This window comes from Ambystoma mexicanum, chromosome 11, assembly GCF_040938575.1.
Source record: "Ambystoma mexicanum isolate Mex_15411 chromosome 11, UKY_AmexF1_1, whole genome shotgun sequence".
Taxonomy (NCBI): domain Eukaryota; kingdom Metazoa; phylum Chordata; class Amphibia; order Caudata; family Ambystomatidae; genus Ambystoma; species Ambystoma mexicanum.
In genome coordinates this window covers 864,615,882-864,638,568 of record NC_090934.1, presented here as the reverse complement: position 1 = coordinate 864,638,568, position 22,687 = coordinate 864,615,882, and the positions used below count along the sequence as shown (strand labels likewise).

The following is a 22,687-nucleotide window of genomic DNA, read 5'->3' as shown; positions in this document are numbered from 1 at the left end:
GAAGGGAGGGTTTGCATGCGAATCCATGCCAGACCCATGCTGGAGAACAACAGTTACAGGTAAGTAACTTGTTCCTTCTCCAGCATGGGGTCTGCCATGGATTCACATGCTCATGAATATAAGAATACATAGCAGTACACACATGCACAACCAACGGGAGGTGGAACAAAGGCTCAACATTAAGCATTACATCAAAACTCAACATCAAGCAGTTCTTACACCTCCTCCCCAGGATCACCTTAGGCAAACAGGTTGCGCAGCACCGCTTGGCCGACCCTGGAATCCCAGTCGACGCAGTAGAATCTCGTGAAGGTGTGCGCGTCGACCTCCACGTAGCAGCCCTGCAGATTTCCAGCAGGGGCACACCAGACAAGAACGCCGTGGTAGCAGCGATAGCTCTGGTCGAATGGGCTCTCAGACGGCCAGGCAACGGTCGGTTTGCCAACCGATGAGTGTGTGATGCAGCCGGAGAGCCATCTGGAAATGGAAGCCTTCGAGAGGGCCTTCCCTTGGTTCACAGGTCCAAAGTTCACAAAAAGCTGCGATGTCTTCTGAAAACTTTGTGCGGTCCACGTAGAACTTCAGCGCTCTAGCCACATCCAGCGAGTGCAAAGTCCTCTCGGCCGGTGACTAAGGCGACGGGAAGAAAACTGGTAACACCAAGGGCTCGTTGAGGTGAAAGTCTGACGGTACCTGGGGCATAAAAGAGGGGTGCGTCCTCAGCACCACCCTCGTGTCGTGAAAAGTCAAGTATGGAGGCTCTCGCACTCGCCGTGCGGAGGTGATGGCCACAAGAAACGCAGTCTTCCACGACAGGAACTTCAACGGTGCAGAACGCAGGGGCTTGAATGGCGCCCCCATGAGCCTGGTCAGCACCACATTGAGTTCACGCCAGGGCAGGGTCCTTCACCGGCGGGAACGATCGGAACAGTCCCTTCATAAATTCCTTCACCAGGCGATGGGACCACAAGGACGCCCGCCATGTGGTTCTGGTGTATCGAGAGATCACAGCCAGATGCATCTTGGAGGCGTGAGCCAGTCCAGCCTTGGCCAGCGACAGTAGGTACGGCAGCACTTGAGGGGCCATAATCCGTAGAGGGTTAATCTTCTGTGCACGGCACCAGACAGAGAACCTCTTCCACTTATGTCCGTAGCACTTGAGAGTCGAGGACGCCCTGGCTTTTCCAAGGACCTCTGCAATCAGCCGAGATATCGTACCCTCCAAACTCTAGTGCTGCAGGAGCCAGGCCTGCAAGTTCAGCGACTCCGGGTCGTGATGACATATGGCGCCTCCTTCTCTGGAGAGAAGATCCGCGTCCGTCGGCAGCTTGACTGGTGGGGACGCTGACAAGTCCAGAAGGTCCAGGAACCAGATCTGCCTCGGCCACGCCGGTGTGACTAGGATCATCCTGCACCGGGACCTCTTGAGCTGGTTGACGAGTCGGAGCAGCAACGGCAACAGAGGGAACGCATATAGGAACAGGCCGTCCCAGGGGAACGAGAAAGCATCGCCCATGCTCCTCGGCTGGGGAAACCTGCTGGCGAACCTCTGGCACTTGGAGTTGACGCCTTCGAACAGGTCGATCTGCGGTTTCCCCATCGTCGGACGAGTCGATCCACTTGATCCTGACAGTTCCCACTCGTGGCACGAGCGCAGCTCCCTGCTGAGTGAGTCGGCGATGCGGTTCTTTATCCCTGCCAGATGAAAGGGCACCAGAAACATCCCTTGGGCGATGGCCCAATGCCACAGATCCTGGGCTTCCTTGGAGAGGGCTGGGGATCTGGTTCCTCCCTGCTTCCGGATGTAGAACATTGTGGTGGTGTTGTCGGTGAAGATTATCACCACCTTGCCCTTGAGGGGCGGGCGAAAGGACCCGAGGGCCCAGAACACTGCACGGAGCTCCAGGATGTTGATGTGGAGCGTATTCTCCTCCGGGAGCCAAAGGCCTCTCGCGTGAAGTTCTCCGGTGTGCGCTCTCCACCCTTCCAGGGAGGCATCCGTCACCGTTATCTGGTGGGATGGGGTCTGAAAGTATGCCCGCCGTCAGATGTGCGCGGGTGCGCCACCACCGTATCGCTCGTTGGAAGGTCTCGTTGAGTGGGATCCTGTCCTCGAAGCTGCCCGTCGCTTGGATCCAGCAGGAGTCGAGGAACTCTTGCAGAGGGCGCCTCCGAAGCCTGCACAGGCGCACAAGATATATGCAGGAGAACATCATCCCGAGGAGGGACTTGATGGACCTCACCCTGGCCACGTCCGTGACCAGCAGACGCTGCACCTTGCCCAGGATGGCCTTCGTCCTTTCCTCCGACGAGGCCAGACGCGCCACTGTGTCGAGCTTGGCTCCCAGAAACAGTGTGACTTGACTGGACCAGGTGGGATTTGGGAAAGTTGATGGAGAATCCCAGGTCCGTGAGCAGCTGGACGGTCTTCGCTGTGTGGTCTATGGCGAGCTTCCTTGTCCTTGCTCGGATGAGCCAGTCGTCCAGGTAGGGGTAGAAGTGGATCCCCTGCAGCCGCGCCGCCACCGGTGCGAGGCACTTGGTGAACACCCTGGGTGCCGACTTCAATCCGAACGGGAGGGCCTTGAACTGGTAGTGCCGTCCTTGGACCACGAACCTGAGGAACTTTCGGTGTCCTTTCAGAATGGGGATGTGGAAGTACGCATCCTCCAAATCCAACGACAACAAGAAATCGTACTCCTTCAGCTGTCCCAGCATGTGCTGGAGGGTGACCATCCGGAACTTCTGTGCCTTGATGTACGTGTTCAGTCGTCGCAGGTCCAGGTTGGGGCGCCATCCTCCTGTCTTCTTTTGCACAAGGAAGTACCTTGAGTATACTCCGGAGCCTCTTCGGGACGAGCTCGATGGCACCTTTTTTGAGCATCGACCTTACCTCCAATAGCAGTTGAGGGATGCGATTTTCCTTCCTGGCCACAGGCGGAATGCGGGGGCACTTTTTTTAGAAATTCGAGGGCGTGCCCCTGGGCCAGGGCGTCCAGCACCCAACGGTCGGTGGAGATGGACTCCCACACGCTGACGAACTTCGGCAGCCGGCCTCCCACCGGGGTGCTTCGGTGGGGGCCCAACACCGCTGTCGGTTAAATCTTACTTGGAGGATGCCTTGCCACCTTGGCCTCTCTGGCGACAATGGCGGGGCCCACCAGACTTGCCACGTCCTCTATAGGCTTCCTGCAACGAGGAGCGGGCCGCTTGGCGGTATGTAGAGGAGCCACCACCAAATCCCTTGGAGGCACCCTGCTTGCCTCTGGTGCTCTGAAAGGACAGCCTTCGTTGCCGGAGAACGCTTAGGGCCTTAGCTGTCTGTGTCCGCCTTGATGGCTTAGAGGGACTCATCCACCGTTTTCCCAAACAGGCTGTTCCCGTCGAACGGCATGTCCAACACCTTGGCTTGTAAGTCCTGGCGGAAATCCGTCGCCTTGAGCCACCCTTGTCTAAGGCAAACGCTGTTGCCTAGCTGGCGGAAACCGGTGTCGGCAATGTCCATTGCCACCGTAATGGCGTGGTTTGACGCAACTTCGCCTTCTTGCAAGATCTCCAGGGCCTCGGCCCTCTTGTCATCCGGTAGGAAGTCCAACAGGGGGGGCGATCTTGTACCATAACTCCGTCGTGGCGTGCCACGATAGCGAGGGCGTTGGCCGCCTTAATCGTTGTTGCCGCCGACGAGAACTCGTCGTCCCATTGCGTCCAGCTTCTTTCCCTCGCCGTCAGGCGGGGAAGTTGGCGTTGAGGCCGATGCCGCCCCTCCCCCCCCCCCCGCCTTCTTCTTGGCCACCGCTGAGACGACCGAGTCAGGGGTCGGTTGTGCCGTAAGGCACAAAGGGGCAGTGTCGGGGACCCAGTACTTCTCGTACCGATCCCTCTTGGCAGGCGTCGAAGACGGGTTCTTTAGAAGGGTGAGAACCTCGTCCCAGAGGTCATCCAGCAGAGGCACGGTGAGGACTGCCTTCCTCTTGGCCTCGCGCCGTTGGTAAAGAAAACCTTCCTTCTACTAGTCGGGGCAGAGCTGAAAAAGCTTGGATGCCCTGGCGATCATTGCATGGAAAGATCCGATCTCGTCGGACGGGGAGGCCCGGGCTGATGGGAGCTCCGTCCCGTCGTCATCGGTACCCGTCGTGGCCGTGTCCGTTCCCATGTCACCCCCAGGGACGGGGGACGTGGGTAAAGGCTGAGCAGGCCACGAGGGTTGAAAAGGTGGGGCTGGATGGATCACTCTTCTCTTGTTCGGGGGGGGGGGGGGCTTCACGCTGGGCCTGGCTCTGGCTCCTCCGTCCAGCCTGGTTCCAGATCCTTCGTCGGTGGCAAGGGCAATCTCGTCCTTACCTCTGAACATAAGGATTGTATTGCCAACAAAATGGCAGCAGAGTTATCCTGCGGCTCCGGAAGCGACGGGCGTGACGGGTGACGACTATGACCCTCGCCGGTGCCGCCGTCACTCTCGTTGTCACCCTCGTCGGAATCCCTCCCGTGGGGACGGGTCTCTTCGACGCCCTCGTTGAGGCCCTCTAAGACTTCTACCAGCTCCTCCTCGGATGCTGTGTCCGTGTCCACAATGGCTACCGCCCCGCCCCCCCGCCTCTTTTTCCGCCGGGGTCTTCTCGATGGGTCTGAAAGAGGCTTCCCTCCGCGGAGGCAGGGAGACTCTGGGCCCTGAGGTCGCCTTCACTGGTGTAGCCTCCACAGGCTGCGCCAGGGCCGCCGCGACTTCCTTGATAGAGGCCTTGGCCAGGTAAATCAAGGCCTTCACCGCCTTGGGCGTGCTTGAGGACTCCACCTTGGGGAGAGGGTCACGCCTCGCTCCCCCTCGGCCGAATCCTTCGAGATCGACCGGAGCCTCTCCAGAAGCTTACCCAGGTTCTCAGATTTCCTCTTCCCCGAACCAGAGCGTTGGCTCTTGGTTGATGGTGCCGGGGAAGGCGTGCCCTGCCTGGCAGCCGAAGAGCCCAACCGTTCGGCGCTCCCGGTGCCCGCGGACTCGGTGCTTTGCCTTCTGTTGGGCCCCCGTCACCGGGGCACCCTCACAGGACTTAGACCGCTCAGACTTCTTCTTACCTGACGGACTCCTTCCTTCCAGCCAGTTGGAGGCTCGAAGGTGTCGGTCCCTGATGGTCCGTTCCCGACATGTTCCTGCAAAACGCAAAGTCCTTCTCCACGTGCGTTTTGTCCTCATGAAGGCAGTAGAGACATTTCGAATGCTCATCCTCGAACACATTCTGTAGCTGGCATCCAGGCCAAACCCTGGACAGCTTTCCGGGCGTCGAGCTTCCTTTCTCCTGGGCCATGTTCGAGTAGGCCCCAGAAACTTCTGGAATCCTCCAAGAAGCGTAACTCGACGAAATCTTCACCCTTGAGGGGCGTAGAAAAAAATCTGACATGGATACCCGTTAATTGGATGTAGAGACGGTGGAGCTTGAGGCTCTATTTGACCGAAAAACGAGAAATTCTCTTTGAAAAAGCGCAAAAACGCAGCAAAAGCTCAAGAGCTAAACACGAGGACTTCCAACACTTGAGCGTGCGGTAAAAATCTGAAGATGGCTGCCAGAGGCGGGGCTTAGGGAGAGGGCAGTCATTGGCTGGGGGCAGTATGACCCAGAGACCAGTGATTAGTTACTACTGAGAAAGACAGATCAGAAACAAAACTGATACTGATTTTTTCTTTACCGAGGATTCCCGGCCTGACGACGGGGAATATTCATGAGCATGTGAATCATTAGAGCCACTTTTACTTCCTTTTCCATTTTAATAGCTTATTTTGCTGAAAATACACACCACTTTCTTTGCCTCTCAAAATGCAATTCCTTTTTGGAAAAGGGCACGCTACAAAGTCAGTTGAAATTTCGTGCAAAGGCCGCTGATAGGTTGCAACCAGGTCGAGAGGCGGGGCATGTACCAGACAGAACAGACTAGTGTGCACCTGACAACGCACTTCTCCACTGAAAAACAGAAGAGTATGCAAGGGCTACATGTACACACGATACTCCAGACACAGTCCAAGGCAGACTCCGTATTCTACCTGATCAAAGGGAGGACCCCAGTGCCATTTCCTTACAAATTATAATGTACTGTAAGAATTTCTTTGCATAATAAAAAGAGATTAAAGACCCCCCCCCCCTCTTAACGGTTGTTTACAAATGTCGCTTTATCTTTAGTAATCAGTTTGCTTGCAGCCCTTTAGAATATGATTTGATATATTATTTATATCACGCTCGTACACATGTGTTTCAGAGCGCGACCAGGCAAAGACAGGGTAACGGGAGAAAACAAAAACAGCGATCTTACTAGGCCCTGTGACATCGAGAACGCGCAAGTGCATGGGGAAGGGAAAAAGGGGGAAGTGCATGGCAGGGGGGAGAAATTGGAAAGTGCAGAGCATAGGAGATTAATAAGTAAATAAATAAGGTGATCAAAGACGGTGCTAGTGCAGCATGTGAGTGGCAAAGTGCAAGATTAGTCAGATACAGTATCTAATAAGTGCAGAAGAATGGGGGACTGTATGGGTACAGATACAGGCCCCAGTGCAAGGTGAGGCCAGGAGGCAGTGCAGGAGGGTGGCAGGGTGAGCAGGTACCTGGGCCCAAGGACTGAGGGTGGCCAGGTGCAACAGTGCCGATAGAGGAAGCAGATCAGCAGGGGAGAATAGGGGCAGGGGCAGAGGCGAAGAGGAAGATCTTGAGGAGCTTCCAGAACCGTAGATGGTTCTCCTCAAGTTTCAAGGTAGCAGGGAGGCAGTTCCAAAGGCAGGCACCGGCCAAATAAAGATCTACCCCCAGCTTGTTTCTTTGAAAAACGACTGACCCTGCGGGAGTTAGAGGAGCGAAGAGCTCAAGAGGGGAGGTTTTTATTTACAGAGGGATAGTTGAAGGTATTTTGGACCCAGGCCCCAGAAAGCCTTGTGGACAATGCAAAGGGTTTTAAATTTAATCCTTGCATCCATGAATTCAATGGCAGAAATAAACTGTATAAAGATGGTGATGTGGATTGTACAAATCTGCACTCCAATGGTATATAGTCACACTATTGCTTCAACTTAAAAACAAGAAGAACTACCCGACAGTCACTAGAACGCAGTGTTACAGACTCAATGCAGAAGCTGTTTCACCAAATGATAAAGCAACTTATTGTGCCAATTGGCACTTCCCCATTTTATGAAACACAAGAGGGGTCTGTGGTTTCACATACCTTTATCTTCTCCAGTTTTTACTACTGCCAAATTCTGCCGGGTAACTCTACGGAAAGGTTGTTCAGGTTCAATGGGCGGGTTACTGATGGCAATCTTCTTAGCATTCCTGGAACGTAGAGACCTCCTTGGACTCTGGCATTCCTAAAGCACAAGGCACAATTTAAGGCAGCTATCCCAATAACCCCTCATCCCCCCCACCCCATCTACTCCCTCCGCCATGATCAGTCTGGCCATTACAAACCACAGAGGCATGTATAAGATGGACCCCCATGGAGATGACTATGGTGAACAGCAGGTCATTGGCGAGCTATGCATGCATACAAAGGCTTCCATGGTGCGAGCAAGGAATTCCTCTATGCAGAGCTGCAGAGGAGACTGCAAAGGTTGATTTTCAACTGCAGTGTCTTAGCTGGCATGACTGAAGATACAGGCTTCAAGCTCCCAACCCCATTCCTTAACACAATGAAAAAAAATAAGATCAGATCAGGGGGCGGGGGCTAAGGATACTGATGCAAGGTACCCATATGCACAGAAACCCTGAGATCTTACCTCTTTTTCTTCAACACTGGAAATTGGCTCTGGCCTGAAAGAAAAATATATCGGGTCATCACACCAAAAAATGTCATACAGCCATCAAGCCATGAAAGGCACATAAGTTATCAAAACACCTTAAAGAAAGCCTTCGCTTATGAGATGCCACATCTAGGAGGCCAGAGCAGGGAGCTTTTTAGCACCTGCTTGTAGCCTAAAAGCCTTGTTAGCCTGACAAACTACCAGGAGCTACTTTTGGCTCACCAGGCCAGTGGATGCTGAACACCTATGTGAACTTAAATTTGTGCATCTGGGTCATCTAAAAACAAACATTAGGACACATTCACCATTTAAAGCACAAGGGGTCATAAATAAGGCACAAAATTGTAAGATTGCATTTTATGTGGAAGTTACATTTGCAAAACACCATGTACTAGCTCCTTGTTTCCCAGTGGTAGCTCGTGGTCACTGGTTAATGCTGGATAGCCAGGAGCTGCTTTTAGCTCCAGCTTATTTGACCTTAATTTCGAGTCCTGCAGAGGCAGCAGGCGACATCCAGTTCTGCGTTTTGACCCAGTAGCACTGCTACTTTGCTAGGTCCTTAATTATTTTCAAATCCCTTGTTTATGAGAAGCTAAAGGAGGAAATCCACAGTAACTTTCGTAATATCCATTTAGCAAAAACTGTTGCCATAGCTTTAGGATAGAAAGCCCTCGTCACCAGCCCCAACTAGTATTTGTGTTGGGTTTCTTCTGTGTCCAGCCCCATTTATCCACAGCTAGACTTTCTGCCAAAGCCCCAGTAAGAACCGTAATGCTATTTTAAATGGGCTGCATTGGTGGCACAGAAGTCTACCAGGGCAGTCGTAAAAACAAGTAGACCATTTCATGCCTGTGTAATAGCATGCCAGTGTACTAGGCTGGTGGCAGCCCTTTACTACTTTGAAAGTTGAACCACTGTGTAGCGATTTTATAACAATCATAGCAAACGGAGCCATGAGGAGCAAATGGCCTGCCTCGTGCGCTTGCCCTTGCCACGGTCTGTGGGCCCTAGCCTCAGCAGTAAAGACATTCATTGGCTGGTTGGCCCAAGTAAGATCGAAGCTCAGAAAAGCTTCAGTGGATCCCATTCTAACAGAAAGATTAACTATCCCTCCAATTGCCACTGCTGTACCCACTAAATTTGGAGGCGGTTCTGTAAAGCGAATTGTTCCTAAAGTCCACCCAAGGGTCTTGAGAAAACTGTACTTTGGGCAATACAGTAAACCAACTCTAAACATAGACCTGCACTGCATAATTTGGTAGCGTGGACAGAGGAATCAGGCTGATCTTGGGATAGAGAGAGGGCCGTAGGAAGATACAAAGAGCTTGTAACATACATATGGTCCAAAGAAACGCCGATACACTTATGGATTGCAAAAATAGTGGTTTTACAAAGGGAAATCATTCCTTAGAAAGGTAAGCACCATTATTATCCATAAACTATTATAAAAACCAGCACTACATAATTATGGTATGTAAAGCAAAGTAGAAGGTTACGTTACTTACCTGTAACTATTGTTCTCTGGCATGGATTCAAATGCTCATGAATATTCCCTGTCGCGAGGCTGGGAATCCTCAACCAGTTTCACTTTAAAACTATTTCTCCTCTAAACCAATAACTGTTCTCTTGGTCATACTGCCCCCATCCAATGGCAGCCCTCTCCCTATGCCCCTCCTCTGACAGCCATCTTCAGAACTTCAGGGCACGAGCAACATCCAGCGAGTGCAAGGCCCTTTCTGCTGGGGACGAAGGTTTCAGGGAAAAAAACGGGCAACACCAAAAGCTTGAGGTGGAATTCCGACAGAACCATCGGCATGAAAGAGGTATGTATGCAGCACCACCCTCGATTCATGGAAAGTCAGGTAGGTTTGCCTGCAGGATAAGGCCTGGATCTCGCCTACCCTTCTGGAAGAGGTGATGGCCACAAGGAAAGCAGTTTCTTTCATGAAAGGAACTAGAGGGGCCCAATGCATAAGCTCGAAAGGCCCAACACCCTCCCTCCCCCCATGAGCCTCCTCGGAACCACGTTGACACGGGGCAGGAGCCTTCAGCAGTGGGAAAGATTGAAAAAGTCCATTGTTCCCACCGACTTGTCAAGAAATTTCTCAAAGTGAAGATCTTCCTGGAGACCTGGTGTAGCAGGAGATAGCCGCCAGATGTACCTTGAGAGGCGTGCGCCAGTCCGGCCCTGGCCAAGGATAGCAAGGAAGGAACTGCAGGGCCGTGACCCTCAGAGGTAATCTTCTGAGACCGGCACCACGTAGCGACACGCTTCCACTTGTGACCATAGCACTTCAAAGTCGACAAATCCCTGGCCTTGGCGAGGACCTCCCTGCAGTCCGCAGCCAACTCATATCCTCCAAACTCTAGGGCTGCAGAAGCCAAGCCATCAGGATCAGTGATCCTGGGTTGCGATGAAAACCAGTGCCCTGGGTGATGTTGGAGCTGACACTACCATCCTATCGCCCGACAGAACTCTTCGTGAAGCTTCCGGAAACCTGTATCCAGCAGGCGCCCAGGAATTCCTGAAAGGGTTGCATTTGCAACCTGCAGAGACTGACTAAGTAGATGCAGGACGACATGTCCAGTAATGACTCGATGGCCCGCACCGTGGCAGTCTTAATCGACAGTTGTTGCACCTTTCCTTGAATGGCTGTTATCCTTGCATCCAAGGGCGAAGCCAGGCAAGACATCGTATTGAGTCTGGCGCCTAGGAACAGCACGTTCTGTAATGGCGTAAAGCAGGACCTGGGATAGTTGACGGAGAATCCCAGATCAGTCAGTAGAGGGATGGTTGTCCGTGTCCTTTGGCCAGTTCCCAGGTACATGTATATGTGAATGCCCTGTACACGTAGATTGGCCGCCACTGGTGCCAGGCATTTTGTGAACACCCTGGGCCGACTTCAAGCCGAAAGGTAGAGCCTTGAATTGATAATGCTGTCCCCTGCACCATGAAACTTAGAAACATCCGATGTTACTTGTGAATGGGGACATGGAAGTAGGCATCCTCAAGGTCCAACTACGTCACGCAGTCTCCTTTTTCCAGTTGGCCGAGCGCATGTTGCAACTTGACCATCCCCAATTGGAGACTTGAGGTATTTGTTGAGACGTAGGTCTAGGATGGGCCTCCAGACCAATCGTCTTTATGACCAGAAAGTATCTGCAATAGACGATGGGGGAACTAGCTTGATGGCCCCTTTTCCCAGCATGGCTCATACCTGTTCCAGAAGCTGAGGGATGTGCTGCTCCATACTGGTAACCAGGAGGGATCCAAGGACACCTGCGGTAAAACTCCAGGGTGTCCCCTTGGGTGAGAGAGTCCAACACCCATCTGTCAGTAGTGATCTTTCTCCACTCGCTGACGAACCTAGTCACCCGACTGCCCACCGGGGAGCATGAGCGGGGGCCAGACATCCCGATCGGTTCAGGCTTGCTTCATTACCGGTGGCCTGCGGCAACGGCAACGCTGTCCTCTGCTACCGTAGGCCTGGAAACTGCTTCAATAGCTTCCTGCCTGCATTGAGGATCTGGAAAGCTGTCAGATGGAGAAAACTTGTGAAGACCTGCTCGACTTTCCCATGGAGGAGCGAAAAGACTAGCAGTGCTGCTGTAGGGTGCCGAGGAACGGGCATGTCCAGCACCTTCGCCTTGACCTCCTGATGGAAATTTGTGGCTTTGATCAAACCTTGGTGACGAAGGCAGACACTGTTCCCCATCTGTCGGAACTATGTCGGCGACCTCCAAACCACTGATGGCGTGATCCAAAGCCACTTCCCATTCCTGAAAGAGAGGGATTGCCTCCATCTTATCGTCGGTGAGAGACGCCAGGATCGGCCCCAGCTTGTACCATAACACTGTCGTACTTGGCCAGGATCGCCAGTGTGTTGGCGGCCTGGATAGTGGACGCTGCAGTGTAAATCACCTTTCCCATGGCGTCCATCCTCTTCCTCTTGCTGTCTGAAGGGACTGAAGACGAGGACAGGTTGGCCGACCATTTCCTTGAGGCCGTTGATATCGAATCCTGTGAAGGCTACGACATCAGGCACTTGTGTGCGGAGTCCCGCACCCTATATTTCTTGTCTAGCCTATCCAGTTTGGCTGGAGCCATGCAAGGGTTCTTCGTGAGGTTCAGAGCCTCATACCAAATATCATCCAGAAGGGGAACCGCCACAATAGTCTTGCTCTTGGACTCACGCCTTTGGTACAAGAATCCCTCCTCCTTGGTTTCCTTGGGCACCAAATCGAATAGCTCAGTGGCTCTGGAGATCGAGTGGAACGATCCCACCTCATCCGGTGGGGACACCCTATGTGGAGCATCCAAATGTGGATATCCATCTGCTGCGACGATATCGGTCGTTGTGGCCGTACCCGTGTCTGGGTCTGCTGGGGAGAAGGGACCCGATGTGGTGGCCAAGTTTGAAAGGGGGCGTTGGATGCTTCCTCTTTGCTGGAGGATGATCGGGGACCACAGGTACCAAAGGGACCCTCATCTGGATCTCTGCTGACACCAAGGGGAGTAGTGTCTACACAACATCCAAGGAAATATCCCTCAGCTGAGAAGGCATATCAGGAAAACTAGGCTCTACCCAGTCGTCCTCAACGTCCTCATGGAACGGGTGTAGGGATCCTGGTCAATGTCGTCCATGGAAGAGACCGCCACGGTTTGAGCGACGGCCGTTTTGGGCCCCCCAACCCCACGGGTCATGAACCGGAGCCAGAGCCGGCTTCACCCCTTCTGGCGTGCCTGCAGGCTTTGCCAAAGTCACTGCAGCAGTGTTGCACCTTGGGGGTACAGACACCCGAGCTGTGGGAGCTACCCAAGCAAGATCAGCCCACTTAGCTGTTGTGGCAGCAGCGGTTGTCGACTGAGTCGCCAACAAGGTCTCAGTCTACTGGTTCAGTTAGGCAGAATTGCATGCAGTACCCTCTGGGACCATCACATACAATTAGGACTACAGGTGTAAGCAAAACCAACATTTGGTATAAGTCTGTACTCCACAGATTTGTGGTAGCGAGCTGAGCAGCCATGCTCATCTTAATAGGGAATGTGAGCAGTACAAGAGGTTACACAGAGGTCTTACAATCAGTGGTTCAAGTAGACACTTACACATTTAGAAAACATTCACTCGAAGGAGGCAAAATATTATACTCACACACTTCAATAACAAACCAATGAGTTTCTGAACAAATTAGGCTCCCCTGAAATAGGAGCAAAATGGCATTTCAGTTACTTTCAATGGGAGTAAAAAAGGCACAAGCTACCAGAATAGATCACAAATACTTTCTTAGGCAGTGCAAATAGTTCTAGTTCACTAGAGGACTCTATTCAGTTCAATAGGCCTAGGCCAAAGTCAATGGACTAGTGTCTTGGATAGGAAAGACCAGTCCTTGAAGTAAACGGTAAAGTCTTCTCAGAATTAGTTTGTAGGAAAAAGAATCATATGTTGGGTCACAAGCCGATTAGGCCTGCAAGTTGGGAAAGTTTCACAAACTTTCACCGCGAGAGAAGCGGTCTCTCAATCGGGTTGGCACAGTACCTTAGAATGAAGCAAAAGATGCAGCTGAAAATGTTGGTTCCCGGCAGTTCCTGCAGGCTCTGTTCCCAAGCCTCAGTCGTGGGGACAAGAGGTAGGACGCCGGGGGACTCCTGCACTGCACGGGTCTGTCGGAAAACGCTGACAAAATGGAGTCACTTCAGTTCGAGTAGCTGTTCATCAAGCACACAAGCTGGTGTCCTTCCCCCTGGTTAATCCTAACCAGCTCCCAGAATGGTATCCAGGTGGATTACGAGTGGATTGGTCCCAACAACTCAAAAGGAAGAAGTCGTCCTTGAAGGGGCTTCTCCGTCGAGGTGAACTTGGCAATTCGGACCTGCAGCAGGGCTTCACCGGGCAAACCAACGGTCCAGGAGTTGCAGGAGCCGTCCTCTTCCAGCTCGTCTTCAGTTCTTTCGTTCCAGTGGTCGACTCTGCTTTCCAGTACCAGAGACTTGCCTTTTAAACATTTTTCTCCCATTCATTCCAGCCTAGCTGTCACTCACCTTGCCAGACAGCCAGGCAATCACGCCAGAGTACATTTGGGTCTCATAGGAGACTAAGCACAGGGAATTTCGGACACCTCCCTCACTTCCTCCCCACCCCAGACGCCAGAGGTGGTCTTCAGTCCTGAAGCCCGCCAAAGGCATGGAAACAAAGGGACCAAACATGATTTGGCACGCAGAGACAAACACTAGAAGGACCTTTCCAAAAAGAAATGGCAAAAAAAGAAGACCGGGACCTGTAAACAAAGGGGCCGAAGGCGCCATCTTGAAAAACATTGCTCCCATGATTTTTAGCTACCGTTGTTCGCGGTCCACAAAAATCATGGTAGTTTGCTGTAAAACCACTGCCACCAGCCATTTCGATAGAAAAGGGTAGCATTTGACTGCTACATGAGTTTCTAGACACAGGATACTAGGTAACCCCTCCAACACTCTAGGAAGATAGTGTATGATGGGTCTAGGAATTTGAAAAGAATTTAACCTTACAATCTCTGGGAAACCGTAGTTTATCCCAGAGAAGGTATAAACCTTTGGGAAGTCTAAAAAGACATCCCTGTGTCACTGCACTGAAGATGCAGTGTAACAGATGAAAAGATGCCTATAGAGTTATCTTAAAACTCCATAATCAAAGAACACAAGAGTAAAACACATCAAAATACATAAGAGTGAGGAAAAAAGGCTCACACTCTTTCCAGGTAAAAAACCAAGTCCTCAAAATCCAGCAAAGTTGCTGGGGGTCTATAAGGTGAAGGGAATGAGCAAATATTTGTGGCCTGCTCGGGCGGGCTGTCCGGCCTGGTCTGCAGCTTCTAGGATTTCTCACATAGTTTAGCCGTGGTAGATTACTTCCTCTTCGAAGAGGAGCTAGATTGTCAGCTGGCAATGGAGGCGGAGGGTGATGTTGATCGCGCCCCTTCCACTTTGGGACCCGCTTTCGTGGCAAACCGGGTGGACTCGGTTTTTAGACTTTGCCTCATCTTTGGCCCCCGCCCCTCCACAGATGAGGCGCCCTCAAAGGATTTAGAAGACCGCTCTGCGGACCGGCCGGTCCTGAGTGAGGCAGGACACTGGTCAGAGCATGGGTCAGAGACCTTGGTGTTAGCCATGCCGTCAGCCTACTACGCCAGTCTCTCGCCTGCTTGCAGAAACCGAGGCATATCTTGCACTCGACCTCCTTGTGGTCCGGGTGCAGGCAGTAGAGGCATTGCAGGTGCTTGTCCTCCACCAGCACGTTCCGTAGCTCACATTTGGTGCACGGCCTGAAGAGGGACCTTCCCCTCCTCCTCAGTCATGGTCGGAGGGCGCGAAGTAGGCCCAAGGAGTTGTAGAGTCTTTGCCGATCTTCGACCTTGAGGGGTGTGGAACTTCACTGACAACGGGTCCCTGCTGTCGGCAGATGAAGAAAAGAGCACACTGGCTTCTTTGAAACAAAATTACTTTTTCTGTGAAAAACACAAAAAAAACGTACAAATAGCTCAGAGAGCAAACTCGTGGACTGAAGCGTGCGGTAACAGTTTGAAGATGGCTGCTAGAGGAGGGGCTTAGGGAGAGCACTGTCATCGGATGGGGGCAGTATAACCCAGAGGACAGTGATCCTTTAGAGGAGAAATACAGTTAAGTGAAACTGTTTTTTACCAAGTATTCCCAGCCTGACTGAATATTCATAAGCATGTGAATATATGCCAGACCCCATGGTGGAGAACTTATATAGTTAGGAATGGTATTGCATGACTGTTCCTGATAAAGGTACACATACAGGTATTTGCTTTAGAGTATATAGTTCACTTAATAAAAGTATCAAGCAGATTAAGTCTGGTTTTCAATTGTTTTAAAACAAAAAAAAAACAATCTTGCCTAGCACTCCTACACAGGCCTCTCCTACTCCAGAGTAAAGGAGAGGATTACAATTGCACTCCCTCTCCATTAGTCCCTTTAAATTTGCAGTGATCAGAGAGGTTGGAGAGAGCTTTTGGCATGCAGGGTGAGCAGTGCTTTCATTTAACATTGTAACTTAAATAGCTAACTTTGCTACACAAGTGTCAACTTAATTAGCAAACCTACAGAATTGAACAGCGAATTAATATGCTACGCTGCTTATTTTATACCTTGCATATGCTTTCGGCCTCTTTAGTTGTCAATATTTAGCATTCACAAATGTTCGCTCAATTACTTAATCTAAGAAATGTCCTGCGTATATTCCTTATCCTTGTTGACGCCCTTCATACCCTGCAATTCTTGCTGTGGCATTCCTTGATCTCTGGAGGAGCCTCTGGTTAACGGCTGCCAGCATGGCATCCACGTTGGCTTGACGCAGGTGCAAGGACGCATTGCAATACAGCTTCTTCCCGTACGCCTCCAAGATATGCTCCTTGCCTAGCAGCACCGCGGAGGACGACAGATGATTGAAGTATATTGATGCTGCAGCGATCACTGAGGAGCGTGGCTCAGGATGGGCCAATAGCAAGAGTGTATCCCCCTCCATCTACCAGTAGTTTGCGTCCAGGCATTTATTTACCGGCTGGGCCGAGTGGGGCTTGAGCCAACCCTTCTTGGCCAAGGCAACTACGTCTTTCTGCATCATGATCCCCGTTCTGGCAACGGGACATAGCGGGAGGACTTTTACAAGGACCACCCTCTGCTGGTTGCTCGACCTCGGGTTGAGGAAGGCCCAAATACTCTGCCAGCCCTGCCAAACGTTAATGGAAGGCCTTGGCTGAAGTGTCAGGGTCCTCCTCCTCATCTGTGTCCACCTGCACTGGAGAGGAGGAGGGGAGGGTGGGGGGGGGGGTGAGGGAGTACTAGGAGCTGCGGGGACTGGAGCCAACTGCAGCGGATGCTGGTACGGAACCGCCTGCACAATCATTTGGCGGGCCGGAGCGGGCTGCTGAGGCTGAGCAGGGACTGGAAGGGCCTGTACTGGAGCCTGCGGCGCCGGAGCCACTGGAGGAAGCAAGTCCTTGGTGGCATCCCTGAGGATCCCCCTCCACCCCACCATCTGTGGAGACTTCATGAGCCCTAGGAACCTTACGGAATCTGTCCTTGCAGGCTGGATTGGTGGTAGTGGGTACTGACAGGGGTAGCCTGCGTCCATACGGGAGTGCCCTGCCCATATGGACGCAGCGAGAACCTGCCTTGCGCAAAGGAAGGCTAAGCTGTAGGCCACATACCTGGTTGACACCAGTCCCACCTGCCTTCCCTGGAGGGGCGTCGGCCGAATGTCTTGATTTTCTGTCGCGGTGGCCATTTTGTCGAGCTGCCTTCCACGTGCCTGCATCGATCCAGGCCTCTCGAGTGTAGATCATGGGGCCTACCCTGTTCCGGGAACCGAGGCCCGGTAGGCGTTTCACCCTTAGCAGATCTGCCCGTAGAACTGCGTAAAGGCGCCACCTCGGACATGTTGATGGTACTAGGGCGTAGCCCCTCGGGTGAAGACCCGGTAAAAGAACTATCCGGTCCCTCAGCACCATCACCGGGAGGATCTACAGATCCCTCGGCCTGTCGGCTGGTAGCTGATACAGCCTCGATACTTGTGCTGGTACAAGGACCAGAGCAGCCCCTCCCGCGCGGGCAAGTCCTTAGTAATGAGTCTCCCTTGTGGGGTGCACTGGAAAAGAGCAGCCCTACCTTGGGCCTGGATCGAAGGTAGATTAAGTCCTTTAGGTCCTCCGCAATCTGTGGAAGAGCTCCTTCCCCCTGGCCAGTCTGTTATTCAAACACCGAGGAAAGCGTGTTGCATGCGGTACAAGCTTGCCAGCCGTGGTCGGGGCCAAGGCACCGTAGGCAGAGGGTGTGGGGGTTTTAGTCAGGAAGAGCCCGTCGCAGTAGAAGTCAACATACGCCGGAGAAGGAGCGCAACGCCCGAGGACCGAGTATCTGAATGATAAAGACAAAAAAACACAAAGACTAAGTATCCGCACGTGGAATTACATGTCCGAAGCCAAACCCAGGAGCGCTGCTGCATTCAGCCCGTTCCAGTCGAGGCGGAAAAGGGGACTGAGGTGTGGCGCCAGAGTGGAGTCAGGGCAGCACATGCTCCCAGGCTGCACCCCCACGCGCCTCTAAATTTAAAGGGAAAGAAGGTTTTTTTCTGGTGAAAAAGGTTGTCTAGCGTCCCTTGGAAGGGATGCCCATGCAGTATGGAGGAAAGGGGACGGGACATAAGAGTAGGATCCATTTGTGGACCCTTAATCAAGTATGTCCGTAAGATCAGCCTGCTCAAAGGGGAGGGTAGGCCTACTCCACCCCAAGTAGTCTACAACTTTAGACATTAGATGTCTTTATGAAGCATCTGCATGCTCAGCAGCTTCAGGTCTACCAAAGTCCACCTCTAGTGCAGTGTCTACCCCACTGGCTGATTGTAAATGGTCATAAAGATCTTTCAATCTAGACTTCTGAAATAAAGCTCAGGCATATTTGATGTACCAAATTGAAGGCCAAATGGCACATTGTTGGATGGCTCATTTTCCACATAAATTGAGTTAAGAGATTTGAAATCATCTTTCCTCGGTAAAGGAATATAGGTTTAGTCTAGGATCGGCATCGAAGGCTTAAGAAACTGAACGCAACGCTTGAGGAGTTGAAATCTTCTTTTTAGGATAGATGGCGCAGTCAGCCTCGATGACCTTGTTCTAGACTGACTTTTGGTCTTATAGCTTGAAGGATCCTTCGATTTATCATCGTGTCAAGGCCCTGACAGGTCTCGATGAGGATCTGGCCTTCGTCTCGGGCTCAAGAGTGCATGGGATTTGGCTCCAGCCCTTTCCTTGCCGGCTTCTTTGGAAGGTGCGGTAGGAGCAGGGCTTCCCGAGGATCTTTGCTTTTCGAAATATTTTCAGCATTTCAGATCTAAATGCTTCCCATTCTGCAGCTGTGGAGCTTTTTGTGGGACAAGATACCCTCTCAGGGGAGGTGTGTCGACTAAGTCGAAGGTGCCCTGCGATGCCCCTTTCGACCTCGACAAGTGGTGGGAGCCACTCCTCGACCGGGATCTTTTAACCTTCGTTCGAGGAGAGTTGCCTGTCGGCATGTCCAAAGGTTCGATGGGGATTTTTGTGGTTTTTCACTTAACGCCAACTTCCCTTTTCACTCCTTCAGAGCCTTTCCGGTCATTGACTGGAATTTGGAGCAGGCTGAGGTCTTGTGCACCACCCCGAGACACCATAGACAAAATATGTGGGTCGGTTAACGATATCTTGGAATCACAGTCTCAACACTTCTTGAACCTGGTCTTCAGGGTAGCAGGTGTCAAGGAAGAAGAAATTATCGTGACTAGAACAAAAGAAGCGCACCGTAGTTTCTCAAAGCGTAAGCTTACTCAGAAAAACTGAACTGAAGCCAACGGGCGCGGCGCTTGCCATATATACTTTCGATGACCTCATCCTCAAGATGGAGGCCCTTGAGGAACAGCCTGCTGCATTGACGAACATCACCCCCTACAAAAAAGTTCGCTGAAGCTGGATATCAAATATCAAAAGGTGAGGAATACGTGCGAGGACACAATTCAAAATGTTCTGCAATATAAGACGTGGATGCCAGAGGCCGCAAAGTCTGATATAAAAGACTGAAAAGAAGCTTGTCGCAGATCAAGCTTTTTCGCTAGACACCAATGACAAAAATGAAGTCACTTACTTTTGTACCAAGCTTTCGTAGAAGGCTTACGTACCACCTGAATTATGTGCAGATTATCCTCTGAAAGATTAAACTGTGCCAAGGACCTGAACTCAGGTACCAGGCCGCCAAGCTGAAGGATTGTGGGGAGGGGGTATCTCACTCGATTGCTCTAGTGAAGACGGTCGGGAATCTGCAGCAATCTGATCGGGTCGCATATCGTTAGGTGTTGCAGCTCGGACAACCAGAACCTGGCTGGCCACCAAGCATCTATGAAGAGGAGAGTGCTCTTGGAGACACTCTGAGCTTCCACAGCGACTGATGAATCAATGGCAAAGGCGGGAAGGCATAATACTTCATGTTGTCCCAAGGAATCTCGAGGGCATCACAAGGGAAGATGCTCCAAGACAGTCCCTGGAAGCGTAGAGTGATTGTTTCCCGTTTGTTGCAGTCGCAAAGGAGGTACACCTTTTGAGAACCCCACTGCTGTAAAAGTATGGTAAAACCATGGCTGTTTATTTCCCACTCGTAATTGGCCACAGACTAGCGGCTCAGGGAATCTGCTGCAACAGTGATGTGACCCAGAATGTGCACAGCCTGTAGCCAGACATTGTGTTGGACTGACAATTCCAAATCTGGATAGCTAGATCCACCAGGGGTGGAGCCCTGGTGCCCCCTTGCTTGTTGATGTAGACCAAAGCTACAGAATTGCCAGTGCGAATTTGCATCACTCCGTCGATGATAGAAGGCTGGAAAGCTTTCAATTCCAGAAAGACGGCCAGAAGTTCTAGGTAGTTGAGACATTCTGTCCTGGGGTGTCCACAGATCTTAACACCTCGAGGTGTCCCAGCGTCGCTCCCCACCCTAGGAAGGAGGAGTCGGTTGTAACCATAATCTGTGGGCAGGGCTCATGGAAGGAAGTTCGCACTGAACGGTTGCTGGCGGTTGACCACCACTGAAGATCCGCGATCATGGAGGAAGGTATCGGAGTCATTTTGAGTCTGGGGCCACCGCTTGGAACAGCAGCCCCAAAGCGCTAGGAGTGTGCGCCTCATTTTCTGTCTTGCAAGAGGTTGGGCTAACACGCATGAAGCCATCAGGCCCAGGAGTCTCTGGAACCACCAGGCGAACATGTGGGAGGAAGTAGGGAAAATAATGGCACGTGGCCGATAAATCTCTAATTCTGTCCTCAACTAGGAACACTGACATGGACATTATCCCAACAGAAACACAGAAATAAATAAATAAACTGGTTTTGAGCAACTGTCAGATGATTTCCACCAGTTCACCGACAGCCCCAGTTGGAACAGGAGTTGGAGTGACTGAAGATTGGCTGTTGCAGCCGATAGACAAGGACTCCAATCGTCAAAATAAGGATAGACATGAACTCCACATAGTCTGAGGAATGCTGTGATAAACGCCATCACCTTTGTGAAGAGACGGTGCCGAGCTGAGACCAAAGGGCAGCACTCGATGGAAGCGTTCTGTTCCCAAGGAATACCAAAAGTATTTCCGATGTGAGCCCCAGATCAGGATGTGCATGCAAGTGTCCTGAAGATCTACCACACGGAGGGAATCGCCCTTCCAAAGAGAGGAACTTATCTGGCTGGACGTGATCATCTTGCATTTCTCTTGGGGTAGGAAAAGATTGAAGTTGGAGGTAGAGGATAGTGAGCAGGCCAGCCTGGTTTGGTTTTGGCAGTGTAAACAGATTGGAGTAATAGCCGTCCCCTTGCTCCCACAAGGCAACAGGTTCCACCGCTCTCCGGTCGAGAGGTTTCTCTACCTCGGCTCTGAGGGAGGACGACCCAGTCTGCTGAAGAGGGTGAGAGGGTGGGGTATGAGGGAGGTGAGAGGGTGGGGTATGAGGGAGGTGCAAGAGGAAGCCCACCCGGGCGCCAGACAAAACCCATCCATCGTCTGATGGTCTGCCACACCTCCAGATGAGACGATATATGTCCTCCCACTGGATTCTCGTGTGACTGATGGAAAACATTTGGATGGTGGTCAGCGGCGAGACCACCTGTTGCCAAAGAGGCGGCCGATAACAGAAAAACTGGCCAGTTTGCCTTTGCTGTGAGGTTCGGAGGAAACTGCTTGGCGTGCTAGATGCTCCTAGAACCCTCTGAAACCCGAGAAGGACCCTTTTCTGGGTACTCTACCTCTGCGCATAGGCCGCTTTAGCTGTGGGTCTGGCAAGGACCGACTAAGATTTCACTGTTTGCGTGCTTGCCTTTGTTTTTATTAAGTTCCTCATCGGTGGAGGAGTGGAACAGCTCTTTAACTTCGAAGGGAATAGCAAATACTTTGCCCTGAACCTCCTTTAAGAACATTGTAGCATGCAACCACACTTAGCGGGAGAAGTCTACTCCCACCATAAGGGTCTACATGATGGACCGTGGCTTCTAGCAGGTCCGGACCAGAACTCTGGCATCAGATAGACCCTCTAAAATCTTCCAGCCTGTCCTGAGGGATACATTCCTGAAATTTGGAATGCTCCTTCCACAGCTTGAGATTTGCTGCCGCAAGGATGACTATGGCATTTGCCTTGTATTTGCCTGGCACAGCTGAAGACCAGAATTGGAAAACACTATCTTCCCAATGGCGTCAAGAATTTGCCCTCTTTGGACAGGACCAGAGAGGCAGCTGTAGACAGCTTAGACTGGAGCATAGCTGCCACCACCACCGTTGAGGGGAGTTGACATGCATTCAAGGTAGGTCTTCTGAGTGTAGCTCGTAGCGAGCATTAACTTTCCCATTTATTTGCTGCCCAGAGGTTTTTCCTCAGCAAGCACATCCTTTTGAAGGCAAACGCCTGTGCGCTCCCGTGTTGTAAGAGTTGAGGCTCCTGAAAGTACACCTTATGGAGCCGGAGGCCCGGGTATTGGAATATCCAACAACGCCATCATATCCACGACCCGGTCATGAAAGGCTCCGACAGAGTTGGGCAGGTCTTCGCTATCCAGGTCTGCTTGTTCCTCGTCAGTTGTGGCAGGGAACAGAAAACTGATCAGAAGCATGTGATACCTCACACTGTGGGCATACTTGTCTATGCAGCTTGTGTCTTCAACACTGGCGAAAGTGGAGGCAGTGTAGGAGGGGGCCCCACAGGAAGAGGGGGCAGCACTACCGAAACCTGCTGAGGTGTAGGAGCAGGCTGCAGCTCAAGAGGCTAAGGATACATTTCTTTGAGTAGATCCTTAAAGTATGCCTTCATCGTGTCAGAGTGCATGAGGGCCTGGAAATTTCCAAATCACGCATTCTCTGAG

General features: G+C 51.8%; 1 protein-coding gene across 4 annotated transcripts in view; it reads right to left on the bottom strand.

The window, feature by feature from the left end:
- The window catches only part of INCENP (inner centromere protein), a 675,150-nt gene that overhangs the window by 371,965 nt on the left and 280,498 nt on the right, over positions 1-22,687 (bottom strand). For all 4 annotated transcript variants that reach the window (XM_069623903.1, XM_069623901.1, XM_069623902.1 and 1 more), the window contains exons 6-7: positions 7,748-7,781; positions 7,198-7,339 (exon numbers count right to left, since the gene is read on the bottom strand). In XM_069623903.1, the coding sequence (XP_069480004.1) occupies positions 7,198-7,339; positions 7,748-7,781 (176 nt within the window). The remainder of the gene's footprint in view (positions 1-7,197; positions 7,340-7,747; positions 7,782-22,687) is intronic.